This window comes from Prionailurus bengalensis, chromosome A1 (assembly GCF_016509475.1).
Source record: "Prionailurus bengalensis isolate Pbe53 chromosome A1, Fcat_Pben_1.1_paternal_pri, whole genome shotgun sequence".
Lineage (NCBI taxonomy): Eukaryota > Metazoa > Chordata > Mammalia > Carnivora > Felidae > Prionailurus > Prionailurus bengalensis.
In genome coordinates, this window is record NC_057343.1 from 196789427 (window position 1) to 196803045 (window position 13619).

Here is a 13619-nt window from a genome sequence, read left to right on the forward strand (position 1 = left end):
CAGGCCATAGTTTGCTGATCCCTGTTTTAAATTTTTTTTAATGTTTATTTATTTTTGAGAGAGAGAGAGAGACAGAATGTGAGCAGCGGAAGGGCAGAGAGAAGGAAACACAGAATTCAAAGCAGGCTCCAGGCTCTGAGCTGTCAGCACAGAGCCTGACACAGGACTCTAATTCAAGAAATGCGAGATCGTGAACTGAGCTGAAGTTGGCAGCACAAACAACTGAGCCACCCAGGCACCTCGCCCCCCCAAATTTAAATTCCAGTTACTTAACACAGTATAATACTAGTTTCAGGTGTACAATGTAGTGATTCAACACTTCTAAACAACACCCAGTGCTCCTCACAGCAGGTGCACTCCTTAACCCCCATCACCTACTTTAACCATCCCTTCACTCACCTTCCCTCTGATAAGCATCGGTTTGTTCTCTATAGGTAAGAGTCTGTTTCTTGGTTTGCCCCTCTCTGTCTTTTTTATTTCCTTTGCTCATTTGTTTTGTTTCTTAAATTCCACATGTAAGTGAAATCATATGGTATTTGTCTTTCTCTGACTGACTTATTTCACTTAGTGTAGTACTCTCTGGCTCCATCCATGTCATTGCGAATGGAAAGATTTCATTTTTTCTGTGGGTAATATTCCATTATATATATATATATATATATACACACACACATATATATATACATATATATGTATATATATATACATATATATGTATATATATATATACATATATACACACACACACACACACACACACACCACATCTTGTTTATCCATTCATCAGTCAGTGGACACTTGGGCTGTTTCCATAATTTGGCTATTGTTGATAATACTACTATAAACATTGGGGTGCATGTATCCCTTCAAATTGGTATTTTTGTATTCTTTGGGTAAATACCTAGTAGTGCAACTGCTAGATCATAGGGTCGTTCTATTTTTAACTTTTAAGGAACATCCATACTGTTTCCTAGAGTGGCTGCACCAGTTTGCATTCCCACCAAGAGTGCAAGAGGGTTCCCCTTTCTCCGCATCCTCACCAATATCAGTTGTTTAGTATTTTTCACAGAGCTAGAACAAACAATCCTAAAATTTGTATAGAACCACGAGCACCCTGGATAGCCAAAGCAATCTTGAAAAAGCCAAGCAAAGCTAGAGGCATCACAATTCCAGACTTCAACTTACCTTATGAAGCTGTAATAATCAAAACAGTATGCTCCTGGCACAAAAATAGACACATAGATTAGCGCAGCACAAAAGAAAACCCAGAAATGAACCCACAATGATACGGTCAACTAATCTTCAACAAAACAGAAAAGACTATCCAATGGGAAAAAGACTGTCTCTTCAACAAACGGTGTTGGGAAAACTGGACAGCAACATGCAAAAGAATAAAACTGGACCACTTTCTTACACCATACACAAAGATAAATGCAAAATGGATTAAAGGCCTAAATTTGAAACTTGAAACCATAAAAATCCTAGAAGAGAACACAGGCAGTAACCTCTTTGACACTGGCTGTAGCACCTTCTTTCTAGATGTATCTCCTAAGGTAAGGGAGACACAAGCAAAAATAAGCTATTGGGACTACATCAAAAGAAAAAGCTTCTGCACAACGAAGGAAACAATCAACAAAACTAAAAAGCAACTGACAGAATGGGAGAAGATATTTGCAAATGACATAGTTGGTAAATGACTAGTATCCAAAATATATAAAGAAGTTATAAAACTCAACACCCAAAAAATGAATAATCCAATTAAAAATGGGCAGAAGACATGAATAGACATTTTTCCAAAGAAGACATACAACTGGCTAGCAGACACATGAAAAGATGGTCAATATCACTCATCATCAGGGAAATGAAAATCAAAACAACAAGGAGATATTACCTCACACCTGTCAGAATGGCTAAAATTAATATATATATATATATATTTTTTTTAAACATTTTTATTTATTTTTGGGACAGAGAGAGACAGAGCATGAACGGGGGAGGGGCAGAGAGAGAGGGAGACACAGAATCAGAAACAGGCTCCAGGCTCTGAGCCGTCAGCCCAGAGCCTGACGCGGGGCTCGAACTCACGGGCCGCGAGATCGTGACCTGGCTGAAGTCGGACACTTAACCGACTGCGCCACCCAGGCGCCCCCTTTTTTTTTTTTTTTTTTTTTAAACATTTTTATTTATTTTTGGGACAGAGAGAGACAGAGCATGAACGGGGGAGGGGCAGAGAGAGAGTATATTTTTTTAATTATACACCTTCCTCCCATTCTGATAAGCTCTCCCCTCTCTCACCTAGAACAGTCTCTTCATCATACACAAGGTTACTTCCAGGCCCCTTGAGGTAGAGGACTTGTCCAATGACACAGAAGCAAAATTAGTACTCACTTCTGCTGGGGTGCCTGGGTGGCTCAGTCAGTTGAGTGTCCAACTCTTGATTTCAGCTCAGGTCACGATCCAGCTCTGGACTGAGCGTGGAGACTGCTTAAGGTTCTCTGTCTCTCGGGGCGCCTGGGTGGTTCAGTCAGTTGAGGATCTGACTCTTGATTTCGGCTCAGGTCATGATCTCACAGTTGAGAGACCCCCTCCTTGAGACACCCCCTCCTTGTACGCTCCCACTTTCTCTCTCTCTCTCAAAAATAAATTAGAAAAAAGAAGATTTATTTTCTCTCTCCCTCTGCCCCTCTCCCCACTCATGCATGCGCTCTCCCTCTAAAATTAAAAAACAAGTTGGGGCGCCTAGGTGGCGCAGTCGGTTAAGCGTCCGACTTCAGCCAGGTCACGATCTCACGGTCCGTGAGTTCGAGCCCGGCGTCAGGCTCTGGGCTGATGGCTCAGAGCCTGAAGCCTGTTTCCGATTCTGTGTCTCCCTCTCTCTCTGCCCCTCCCCTGTTCATGCTCTGTCTCTCTCTGTCCCCCAAAAAATAAATAAACGTTGAAAAAAATAAATTAATTAAATTTAAAAACAAGCAAAAAATTTTTAAAAAGTGAAAAAAAAGAACTCACTTCTAAAGCTGATCCCACAGTGGTATGAGAGATGTCCATGTGGCTGCACTCGGTGGTGGCTGTGTGGGTGATGGGTAGGGGAAATGGGTGCCAGCGCTGGTATCCCCGGGAGCCTCATTGGGAAATAGAGAGGGAGTGTGCACTGACTTTCTTCCAGCATCATTCCTTCTCCATCTTTGTACCTGCCAAAGCCCCTCAACCCCATTACCCACTTCCTCCCCACTCCTCAATACCAGGCACACTCCTTCACACAAGAACTGAATGATCTTGGGCATAAAAAGTTAATGCCACCTTGGAGGATCTCTCAATGAGTGGGCACATTCCTCATGCATGACAGTATCTGACACCTCCATTTGAAGGGCTTTGGAGATGTTGGAAGGCCACAGACACAGTGACTGGAAACCAAGACCATAACCAAAGTGGAAGGCGAAACAGGACAGCGGCTTTTCAGAGCGCTTACTTCATGTCAGGCAGACCCAGGCCTTTGTCCGGTGAGAGAGCATAGCTAAGGACCTTAACCTCTCTGGCATCAGTTTCCTCATCTGCAAAACAAAGATGATGATGATGATGGTGATGATGATGATGATGATGATGATAAACTACTTCTGGTGCTATTCATTCAACAAATAACTTACCGATTTTTTTTTAATTTTGAACACATTTTTTTAATGTTTATTTTTTTTTTGAGAGAGAGAGAGACAGAGTGAGCAGGGGAAGGGTAGAGACAGAGGGAGACACAGAATCAGAAGCAGGCTCCAGGCTCCAACCTGTCAGCACAGAGCCGGACATAAGGCTCAAACTCACAAACTGGGAGATCAGGACCTGAGTGGAAGTCAGGTGCTTACCCGACTGAGACACCCAGGCGCCTGGTAACTTACAGATTTAACAGTTGAACTATATAAAGGCCCCCACCCTTACAATCCTCCCCCATCCCAATAAAGTCTATTCCAGAAAGGCACTCCATCAGTAGATAAGGACATACACAAGATGTTGATGAGGGACCATAAGGCAAGCTGAGGGCAAAATACTAGCTAGCACCCCCACCCCCACCCCCACCCCCAGGTGGGATACATGTGATATTCCTCAGGCACTCCTGGCTGCCCAAGAACAAAGGAAAGGGAAGAAAACAAATGGTTCACTGAGGGAGATCACAGTCCTGCAGGACACAAGTCTCCATCAGTTTACAAATATCTTAGTAGATTACAAGAAAAAGGCAATCCTATCAATAGCCTAATCTCCAGAAACCTACAGTTTCCTGGAGCCCCAACATCACTTTTCCCTCCAAAGTGATATGGGGAACAAAGGCCAGAAGGAAATGGCAGTAAAATCAAATTTCCTTATAACCTGCAGCCCATTGACCAGTACTTGGGGCAAATACAGAGTAGAACATTTCTCCAGGGACCCCCTACTGTCCTAAGGTTAATGCCTTACTAGAGGAAAAACAACCTTAGCTTGACAACAGCAAGGCCTCTGGTATCTTAGGCGTCCTCTTCAGCACATCAAAGTCCTTCTGGAGGCCTCGGGTTTGCCTTTACCTCTCCAACTCCATAGTATATAACGAGTCACCCCTCACAACCCCAGGGCAGGTCTTTCTGCCCACGGGTCCTGTCCCTGAGCTTTAATAAAATCACCTTTTTACACCAAACATGTCTTCAAGAATTCTTTCTTAGCTGTCAGCTCTGAATCCCCACCATTCCAAAACCTCATCAATATCCCCAGAGTAATTATACCAGAAGACAAGAAATACAAAGTGTGGGGGGTTGCCTTCTTGAGTCTGGTAAGAAATCTCTGAGGAGGTGGACTTTGACCACCCTGGAGACAAATGAGAAACATTTGGGCTAAAAGCCAATGTGAAACTTGAACACGGCCAAGACCACCAGGCCATGGTTCCCAGGAGGGCTCTGCACCACTATCATCTAGGGAGCTTTTAAAAATCCCCATCCCCAGGCCCACACTCCAGACCAATTATATCTAAATCTCCAGCATTGGTGTATTTTTTAATTCCAGGCAATTCTAATATGTAGCTAAGATTGACATCCAGTAATGTGATGCACCAGGCAGACAACAGGTGCACACATACATAAAAGCGGCAATTATTAAAACAAGGCTCTTGTCCTTGAAGAAATCACATTCTAAGAGTGATGGGCTGGAAACACTGGAAATTGTCATCACCCTAACGTTCACGGTCATGGGCTTCCTGAAGGAGTAACAGGGTCTGAGCCCCGGAATAACATGGTCCAGGATGACCTATGTCGTGCTAGTGTGTGGTGAGAGTGAATGTCGCTGGGGACCCAGCGTGTGCATAAAGGCTGGAATGGTGAGTTCCCTGAGTGTAATGAGGAGTGCTTACTGACGTGGGGAACAAAGGCAGAAGGAAATGGTAGATGAAATTAAAGTTCCTTATAGCCGGCAGCCCACTGACAGACAAATACTTGAGGCAGGTAGAGTATGACATTCCTCTAGGAACTCCCTACTATCTTACTGTTAAAGTTTTGCTAGGGGGAGAGACAATCTTAGCTAGGCCTCCAGGATCCATGAGTCTTCTTAACATATGAAGATCCTTTTGGAAACTTCCCATTGCCTTTACCTCCCCCAACTCCCAAGTATATAATCCGTCACGCTTCACAATCCTGGGGCAGCTCTTTGTGCCCACGGGTCCTGTCCCCAGTGCTTTAATCAAACCACCTTTTTTGCACTGAAGATGTCTCAAGAATTCTTTCTCGGCCTTCAGCTCCAAACCCCAACGCTTTCCACATCACTTACCACTTCAAATGCCTATGAAGCAGGCACGGAGGCAGATGCAGAGGTCACAGACATGCAACACCAGCCTCAAACATGATTTGTTTGTAAGGTGTGTCTTAGAAATTTACTTAGTTGCCAACAAATAATGAAAACAAGTGATTCCTCATTAAATTGTGAATTTCCAACTTTTTCTGAAAAAATCAGAGAATCTGGACACACCAGCTTGCCCTCCCACAGGGCAACAGTCCATTGAAGCTGAACTGTCATTGACCCTTGAGGTGGGGTCTGGGCTCAGCAGTCTCCATGGCCCCTCTAGGCAACGCATCCCATCTCTCACTTTTGTTACAGCCTGGTCTCTGTGGGGTTTCAATCCAAGCTTAGTCTGGACATCTGGCTTTAAGCCATGGTTATTCTGGTCAGTACCGGATCATTTCAAAAAGAAGGTAAAATCATAGCTCTCATACAGATAGAAAATGAGCACACGTGAGAGATTTTGTTTAACTTGAACTCTACCGAGGGAAACAGATGTTACAACCAGAGCAAAGTCTGAAGAGCAGACACATTTGTAGAACCGGAATATTGAGATAAGTGTACAAATGGGGGCAAGAAAGGGGTGGGGAGATGGCAGAGAGAAGTCATTTATACTCCACAGGACATGCATTTACATGTCCATAGGCAGTGATGACATTCCATTGTTGTCATGAGTTACCTACAACTTTGGAGGCTATGAAAGGCACCGCACCCCCCAGAGAATCAAAAGCAGATATCAGAAGGGGATGCTCTAGGCAAGAAATAGTTTTCCATTGATGGCAAAATTTTTTCTCTAAAGGGTCAATGGCATTTCTGACTTTAGGCGACGCCTTCTAATGGGCCAGCTCCAGGCCGCACCCCTGGGCGGGATTGCAGAGGTGACAGGAGCAGCGCCTGCTTCCCACCTTGCCTGTCTGAAACCTGAGCACCTAGAGGCCTGACAATGCCCTGGGGAGCAGGGGTGGCCTGGTCAGGCAGGCCCTGCTGGGGAAGGTGCCTCCGGAGCCTCGACCAGGCCTACCTGACCTCCTTCACCAGCCTGAGTCTGAGGGCCCAGAGCTGGAGGCCCCTGTACAAAATTGCACGGCTCTGATTCCCAAAGATTTTTATCTTCTTAGAGCCTTTGCTTAGAGCTGTGATCTCCATGCTGGCACACACTGAAGTCACCTGAGGAGCTTTAAGCAAACTACCTGAGAGCTCAGGCCCAGGCTGTGCTCCAGACATCAGCATTTTTTAAAGTCCCCCAGGGGATTCCAAGGTGAAGCCAACAGTGAGAACCACTGGTCTAAAGCCGCTTTTATCTCAGGATAAAATGCAGGCAAAACACTAGGGATCTCGCTAAAAATGCAGATAATGATTCCCCAGGTCTGGGGTGGAGCTCAAGAATTTACACAAGTTCTCCACGAGTTCTCCTGGGAGACCGTGCTGCTGGCCGGGGGACCGCAAGGAGCGTAGCCAGGGTCCAGACTGATGGACGTCTCCACCACTGGGTGGCAGAGATAAGCACAGATAGTCACTATTTCCTCCCTGGGAAGGCATCTGGTGATCTTCCCCCTCCTCCTCGGTTTACTGAAACAGCTGGAAGTACAGAGCCTTGCACTCCCAGGTCCTCGTCTCTGCACCACATTCCCCCTACTGCATGCTGAGGCGGATGGATTTCATGATGCCTGAGGGCTGGTCCACATGCAGCATCCAGCTCCAGGGAGTTGGGTGAGTCCAAGCAGGCTGACCAGAAGCCTGTTCTTGGAAGAGCTTTGCTCCACCGTTCCTACCCTTCCTCCCTCCCGCTTCTCTCCCTGCTCCCCTGCTGGTCTCCAAAGTAGCCCTCAAAGATTGTTTGAGTTGAACAGACCCTGGCTGCAAACTGTCAGTAATTTTCCAACCAAGGAAAATCCCATGGACTTCACAGGAGGTCCAGGCAAGGCTGAAAAGAATCTTAACCCTCTGATAACTCCCAACGGGGGTGGGGGGCGAGGGTGGGAGTATGAGGATCTTGCCCCATCCTAGGACCTCCAGCCTGGACTCTGGGACGGGAGCTAGCAATGCACTGGCACCAGAATTTGGTTAGGCAGCACCATTGTCACAACCTCTTCAAGGGTCCTGTAGCGTTTCCAAAGCATTTCATTAGCTGTCTCGATCATTCCTTCGGCAGAGCAATGCCAGAGTCTCGGGCTCTGGGATGCAAACCTCAATCGGCCTTCACTCTAAGCACTCACCGCTGTCACGCCAGGCATCTCGCACACTGTGGCCTGCAGGGCTGGGCAGAAACCTTGGGTGAAGGTGTCGGCCGCCACCTGTAGTACATTAATCCCGCCGGCAGGGGGCGGCCGTCACCCAATCGGAGCTCCTGTTGGCAGACACCCTGGCCCAGTGGGGACAGATCTGATTTTTCAAGAGAAGCTGGAAATACAGAATTTTATGTGAATTCTTCAAATCGTCACGTATGGGCAGCTAATTCAGATCGTTATAAAAGACCTCGTGAGCTAAAAATAAGTTTGCAAGACAAGATATACCCCCAAAGAGCTGCAGTGGGCAAACTGAAGTTTGACCCCAGAGTGTGGGATCCTGACTTCACTCAAAAATGCCACGGCTTTATATCATTATTCCAACGCCCGCATTTTATGTGTGGGGAGACTGAGTTCAGAGAAAAGAAGGACTTGTCCAGGTTTGTTAGGGCAGAGCCGAGAGTAGGACTCAGGAGTCCTGACATCTGGTGCGGTCTTTCTTGCTTCAGAAGAACACCCACCAGAACCCTGGGGTCCCCAGCGAAGTGCGATCCTGTAGCTTAGAGGGCGTGCGCCGGAGAGCTGGTCCTGGCCAGGGGAGCCCTGACAGGGCTGGGGAGGTCGTCAGAGCCCAAGGGCAGGAGGGGGGGGGGCAGGAGTTTATTTTTAGCTGCCTAGAATGTGCCTGTAAGCCTTATTTAGACATCAGGCGACAGAGTGAGCTGGAGGCAGCAGGGCCAAGGGAGGAGATAGCCCCCTCCCCCTCCTGGGGCTCCTTTTACAACTGCTCTCCCCTGCCTGCCCCCTTATCATCCTTTCTGGGGGCTCTCCGCTGCTCTAAATAGCAGCTCTTGGAGGCGTGGGCGCTCTCCTGCTCCGGCTGGCTGGCTGGCTGGCTGGCTGGCTGGCTGGCTGGCTTTCTCCTCCACCTCCACCCCTCATCCCCTACTCCCCATAGTCCCGTAGAGAAATAAAGCTCTAGAGACCTAGAATGTTTTCTCTTCACCCTTCTGGGGTCACAGATCTCTTGGAGAAGCTGGAGTCATTCATCAGAGTAGGTTAGAGCTCAGGTAGGGAAGACCGATTAACATCTGCCTGATCCAGCTTATGACACGAAGCAAGTTTTTACACTCCCCCAAACTGAGTTTTCACTTTACAGTGGATGGTTCCTGATGATGAAATGTGGTAAAGGATGTGAAGACTTTAGCATATCATAACAAATCATCAGTAAGTGATAGTGATGGTGATTAAAGCTATAGACCAAGATGGAATCACTCATACACACACCATTCAAGAGGTTCATGTAACCTCTGTAGCCCATGGATCCCAATCCATCCAATTAATCCATTCATCATTTCTTGTGGTATAAAACTGACAGAGAAGAAATGGACGTATTTAATGTATATGATTCCATGAGTTTGGACATATGCATAGACCCCTGAAACCATCACCACAATCAAGGTCAATAAACATATCCATCACTTCCAAAAGTTTCCTTTGTGCTTCTTTATTTTTTTGGTTTTTGTTTCGCTCTGTTTTTGTGGTAAGAACACTTAACCTAAGATCCACACCCTGGTAACAATTGAGTGTTGTTAACTATAGGCACTATGTTGTACCACAGAGCTCTAGAAACATCTTTCTCTTCTCTGCTTCTATGACTTTGACTATTTGAGAAACCTTATGTAAGTAGCATCATTCAGTATTTGTCCTCCTGTGACTTATTTCACGAAGCGTTAGTCCTTAAGATTCATCCATGTGTCACAAGTGGCAACATTTCCTTCTATTTTTTTTAAGATTTTTAAAAATGTTTTTCAAATGTATTTTGAGAAAGAGAGAGAGCACGCGCCTGTGTGCACACACACAGATGAGGAGGGGCAGAGAGAGAGAGAGAGAGAGAGAGAGAGAATTCCAAGCAGGCTCCAAGCTGTCGGCCCAGAGCCTGACTCAGGACTCAATCTCACAAATTACAGGATCATGATGAGAGCCGAAATCAAGAGTCAGATGCTTAACAGACTGAGCCACCAGGCACCCCTAAATTTCCTTCTTTTTAAAGGCTAATATTCCACTGTATGTACGTACACACCACATTTTCTTTATCTGTTCATCTGTCAGTGGACATTTGGGCTGTTTCCATATCTTAGCTATGGCGAATAATGTTGTAATAAACATGGGTGTACAGATATCTCTTCAAGATCCTGATTTCCGGGTCACCTTGGTGGCTCAGTCAGTTAAGCACCTGACTTTGGCTTGGGTCACGATCTCCCAGTTTCTGAGTTTGAGCTCCACATCAGGCTCTGTGCTGACAGCTCAGAGCCTGGAGCCTGCTTCAGATTCTGCGTCTCCCTCTCCCTCTCTGCTCCTTCCCTGCTCTCTCTCTATCTCTCTTTCTGTCAAAAATGAATAAACATTTAAAAAAAATTTTTTTTAAGATCTTTATTTCAGTTCTTGTGGATATATATCCAGAAGTGGAATTACTGGATGATTTTACCATATTTTTAACTTTTAAAGGAAACTCCACACTGTTTTCCATAGTGTCCACACCACTTTACATCCCCACCAACAGTGTACTGGAACAAAAGTGTCTTGAATCTCAGTCTTGACTCATCTGAGGAATAACTTCTGTCTCTGAAAAGGGATCAAAACAAAGATTTCTTCCCGTGGCAATGACAATGGACCTGAGCATCCGTTCTTTCGGGACCCGTACCCCAGCAGATCCTTGCATGCTTTCTCCAACCCTCCCTACCAAAGTTAGCTTCTGTTAACATACCTCCCACAATGGGGCACTCACTCCCGGTCAAACCATACCCCCGAATCTTGGGCCAGTTGGCAGTTCTTTCCTCCCAAGGAGGCGGATTCTACATTCCAGTGTTCCTCTACCCACTGCTTCTGGTTTTCTGAGACAACTAGGAGGACTCATCATCTTCGAGTGCTCTAGACGCAAAAGTGTGTCGAGGGGGAGTGGGGTGAGCTGGAGGTTCGACCTCCTTCCAGCCTTGCCCAACGTCCAAGCCCTGCCTGAACTCGGGCTTTTCCAGAAATCCAGGTTCCCGCGGCCGCCACCCTCTGCAGCTGCTTCTTTAAGAAGTGCCAAGGGGCTGGTCCTTGCTACTGTCCTTGGATCCTGTCCAGGGCCCTGATTTAAAAGGTATTGCAACGTTTTTAAAACAAAAAAAACAAACATGTGTTGTAACCCAAGGCCCTGGTAACCACAACAGTGGTGGCTTCTAGCTGCCACCTCCCAGGCTAAGAGGGGAGGAAACAGCTCTCCGCCTACCCGAGGCACCCCTACTCTGCAGTGCCCGCCCGCCGTAGTTACCATATTATATTAGGCTGGGAGCTCCGTGAGGGCAGGGCCTGAGCTGGACCCCGGGGGCTGCAGTCCTGGACCGAAGTGCCTTTTGGACCCTCACCAGTTCTCTTAGGAACCATTCCGGGGGCTACTGGACGGCTCCAGGCCAGTGCTCTCTGTCCACTCTCCACCCGCGCCCCAGAGTGAGCGTTTATAACAGCAGTCTGATGGTGCCTCTCCCGCTGCCCACGGGACAGAGTAAAAGCAGCTTGGCTGGGCCTTCAAGGCCTCTCCTGCCTGTCTGCAACTCCTGTGCTCCCCCCCCCCCCCCCCCCCCCCCCCGTTTGCCAGCCCTCCAGCCATACTGAGGCACTGAGCCGCCCGGAAAACCCACACAGCCCTGGGCCTGAAAGGTCTTCCCCACTCTCTTTCTTCCTTTTTTTTTCTTTATTTTTTTTAAGTGTATTTGTTTATTTTGAGAGAGAGAGAGAGAGAGAGAGAGATTGTGTAAGCGGGGGAGGTGCAGAGAGAGAGGGAGAGAGGGAGAATCCCAAGCAGGGTCTCCACTGTCAGCCCAGAGCCCGACGTGGGGCTCAGACTCATGAACCCGTGTGATCAAGAGGCTCGGGGCCTAACTCCCTGAGCCACCCAGGCGGCCCCTTTTTTTTATTTTACTTTTATACATGTGTAAACTGCAAAATTATCACCACAATATGGTTAGTTACATCCATCACTTTCTTTACAAGAAGAACCCCTGCTTCATCTACGTAGCTGGCGCTCAAACATCACATCCTTGGTGAAGCCTGCTGTGTCCTGCTCTCTCCCAGGTGGAATTCGCTACTCCTGCTTCCTTCGTGGTACTTTTCCATACCCCTTGTTACATTACTTGTCTACCTGGAGCAGAGGCAGTAGCACCTTCTGCAAATGTTTTATTTAGCTTGCATGATGGGGGGGGGGGCTTATACATTAAAAAACAAAATAAGACAGAAACAGATTTCTCGTCTCTCTGTCTCTCTTTTTTTTTTTTAGTTTATTTATTTCTTTTGAGAGAGAGACAGAAAGAGAGAGAGCTCGGGAGAGGGGCAGACAGACAGGGAGAGAGAGAATCCCAAGCAGGCTCCATGCTGTCAGCTCAGAGCCTGACCCAGGGCTCAAGCCACCGTGAGACCATGACCTGAGGCGAAATCCAGAGTCAGATGCCTGGGGCGCCTGGGTGGCTCCCATCGGTTAAGTGTCAGTCTTGGGCTCAGGTCATGATCTCATGGCTTGTGGGGTTGAGCCCCACATCAGACTCTCTGCTGTCAGTGAAGAGCCTGCTTTGGATCCTCTGTCTCCCTCTCTCTCTGCCCTTCCCCCACTTGCTCTCTTTCTCTCAAAAAATAGATAAACATTAAAAAAAAAAAAAAAAAGAGTCAGATGCTTACCTGACTGAGCCATCCAGGGGCTTAGTTTCTCTTGAACACTTGGAAGTCAGGCCCTCCTGATGCCCGTCCACTGTCACATACCCATTGGTGCTCCTTGCAGATGGCTGTGTGATTTCCAATTGGCACCCCCCTCCCCACTGATGTACCTACCCAGCCCTGTAGGCATTTCAGCTTTAAGCCGTGGACCTAGATCATTCCTCTCAGATATTCTGGGTCACTCCCATTTACCAATATTTGACTTCCTTGTCCCCATAAATTCTCGTATCCCAGGAGTTCCAATATGTTGGCAAAGTGTAAACGAATGAATAGAATCGGGTCAATACAAAATACAAACGTCACAAATTCCTTTGTTAAATCATGTGTTCCAATCTTTGACTTGGAAAGCTCAGTGTCCATCCTCACCATTCTCTGACTCTCATCCCAGTTACTTTCCTGCAGGGAAGATGCTCTCACTGGAACAGAGCAAGGAGGGTAGCATCAGGGCTAGGAGGAGCAGAAGGGCAGGGATGGGGCAGTTATCAGCGAGGAAAGGGTGGCTTAAATCTTGATTACATAGCAGTACACATAGGTGGACAAGTCTTCATTGTTCAAATTAAAGAACCGGGCGCCTGGGTGGCTCAGTCATTAAGCATCTGACTTCAGCTCAGGTCATGATCTCATGGTTGTTGAGTTTCAGTCCTACATGGGGTGAGCACGAACCCTGCTTCGGGTGAGCTGGAGCCCTGCTTCAGGTAAAAATATGAGCCCTGATGGGTCCTGCCTGTCTGCCTCTCTGCCCCCCCTTTCTTTCTGCCCCTTGTGGGATATTCTCTCTCTCTCTCTCTCTCTCTCTCTCTCTCTCTCTCTCTCTCTCCTTCTGCCCTTCACTCACTTGCATCCCCCCTCTAAAATAAATAAATAAAA

The 13619-nt window shown here is 47.1% G+C and overlaps 1 protein-coding gene across 1 annotated transcript in view; it reads left to right on the top strand.

The window, feature by feature from the left end:
• The first annotated feature begins 5248 nt into the window (after positions 1–5248).
• The window catches only part of CCDC69 (coiled-coil domain containing 69), a 47725-nt gene continuing 39354 nt past the window's right edge, over positions 5249–13619 (top strand). Inside the window, exon 1 of the mRNA XM_043573871.1 lies at positions 5249–5323. Coding sequence (XP_043429806.1) covers positions 5249–5323 — 75 coding nt within the window. The remainder of the gene's footprint in view (positions 5324–13619) is intronic.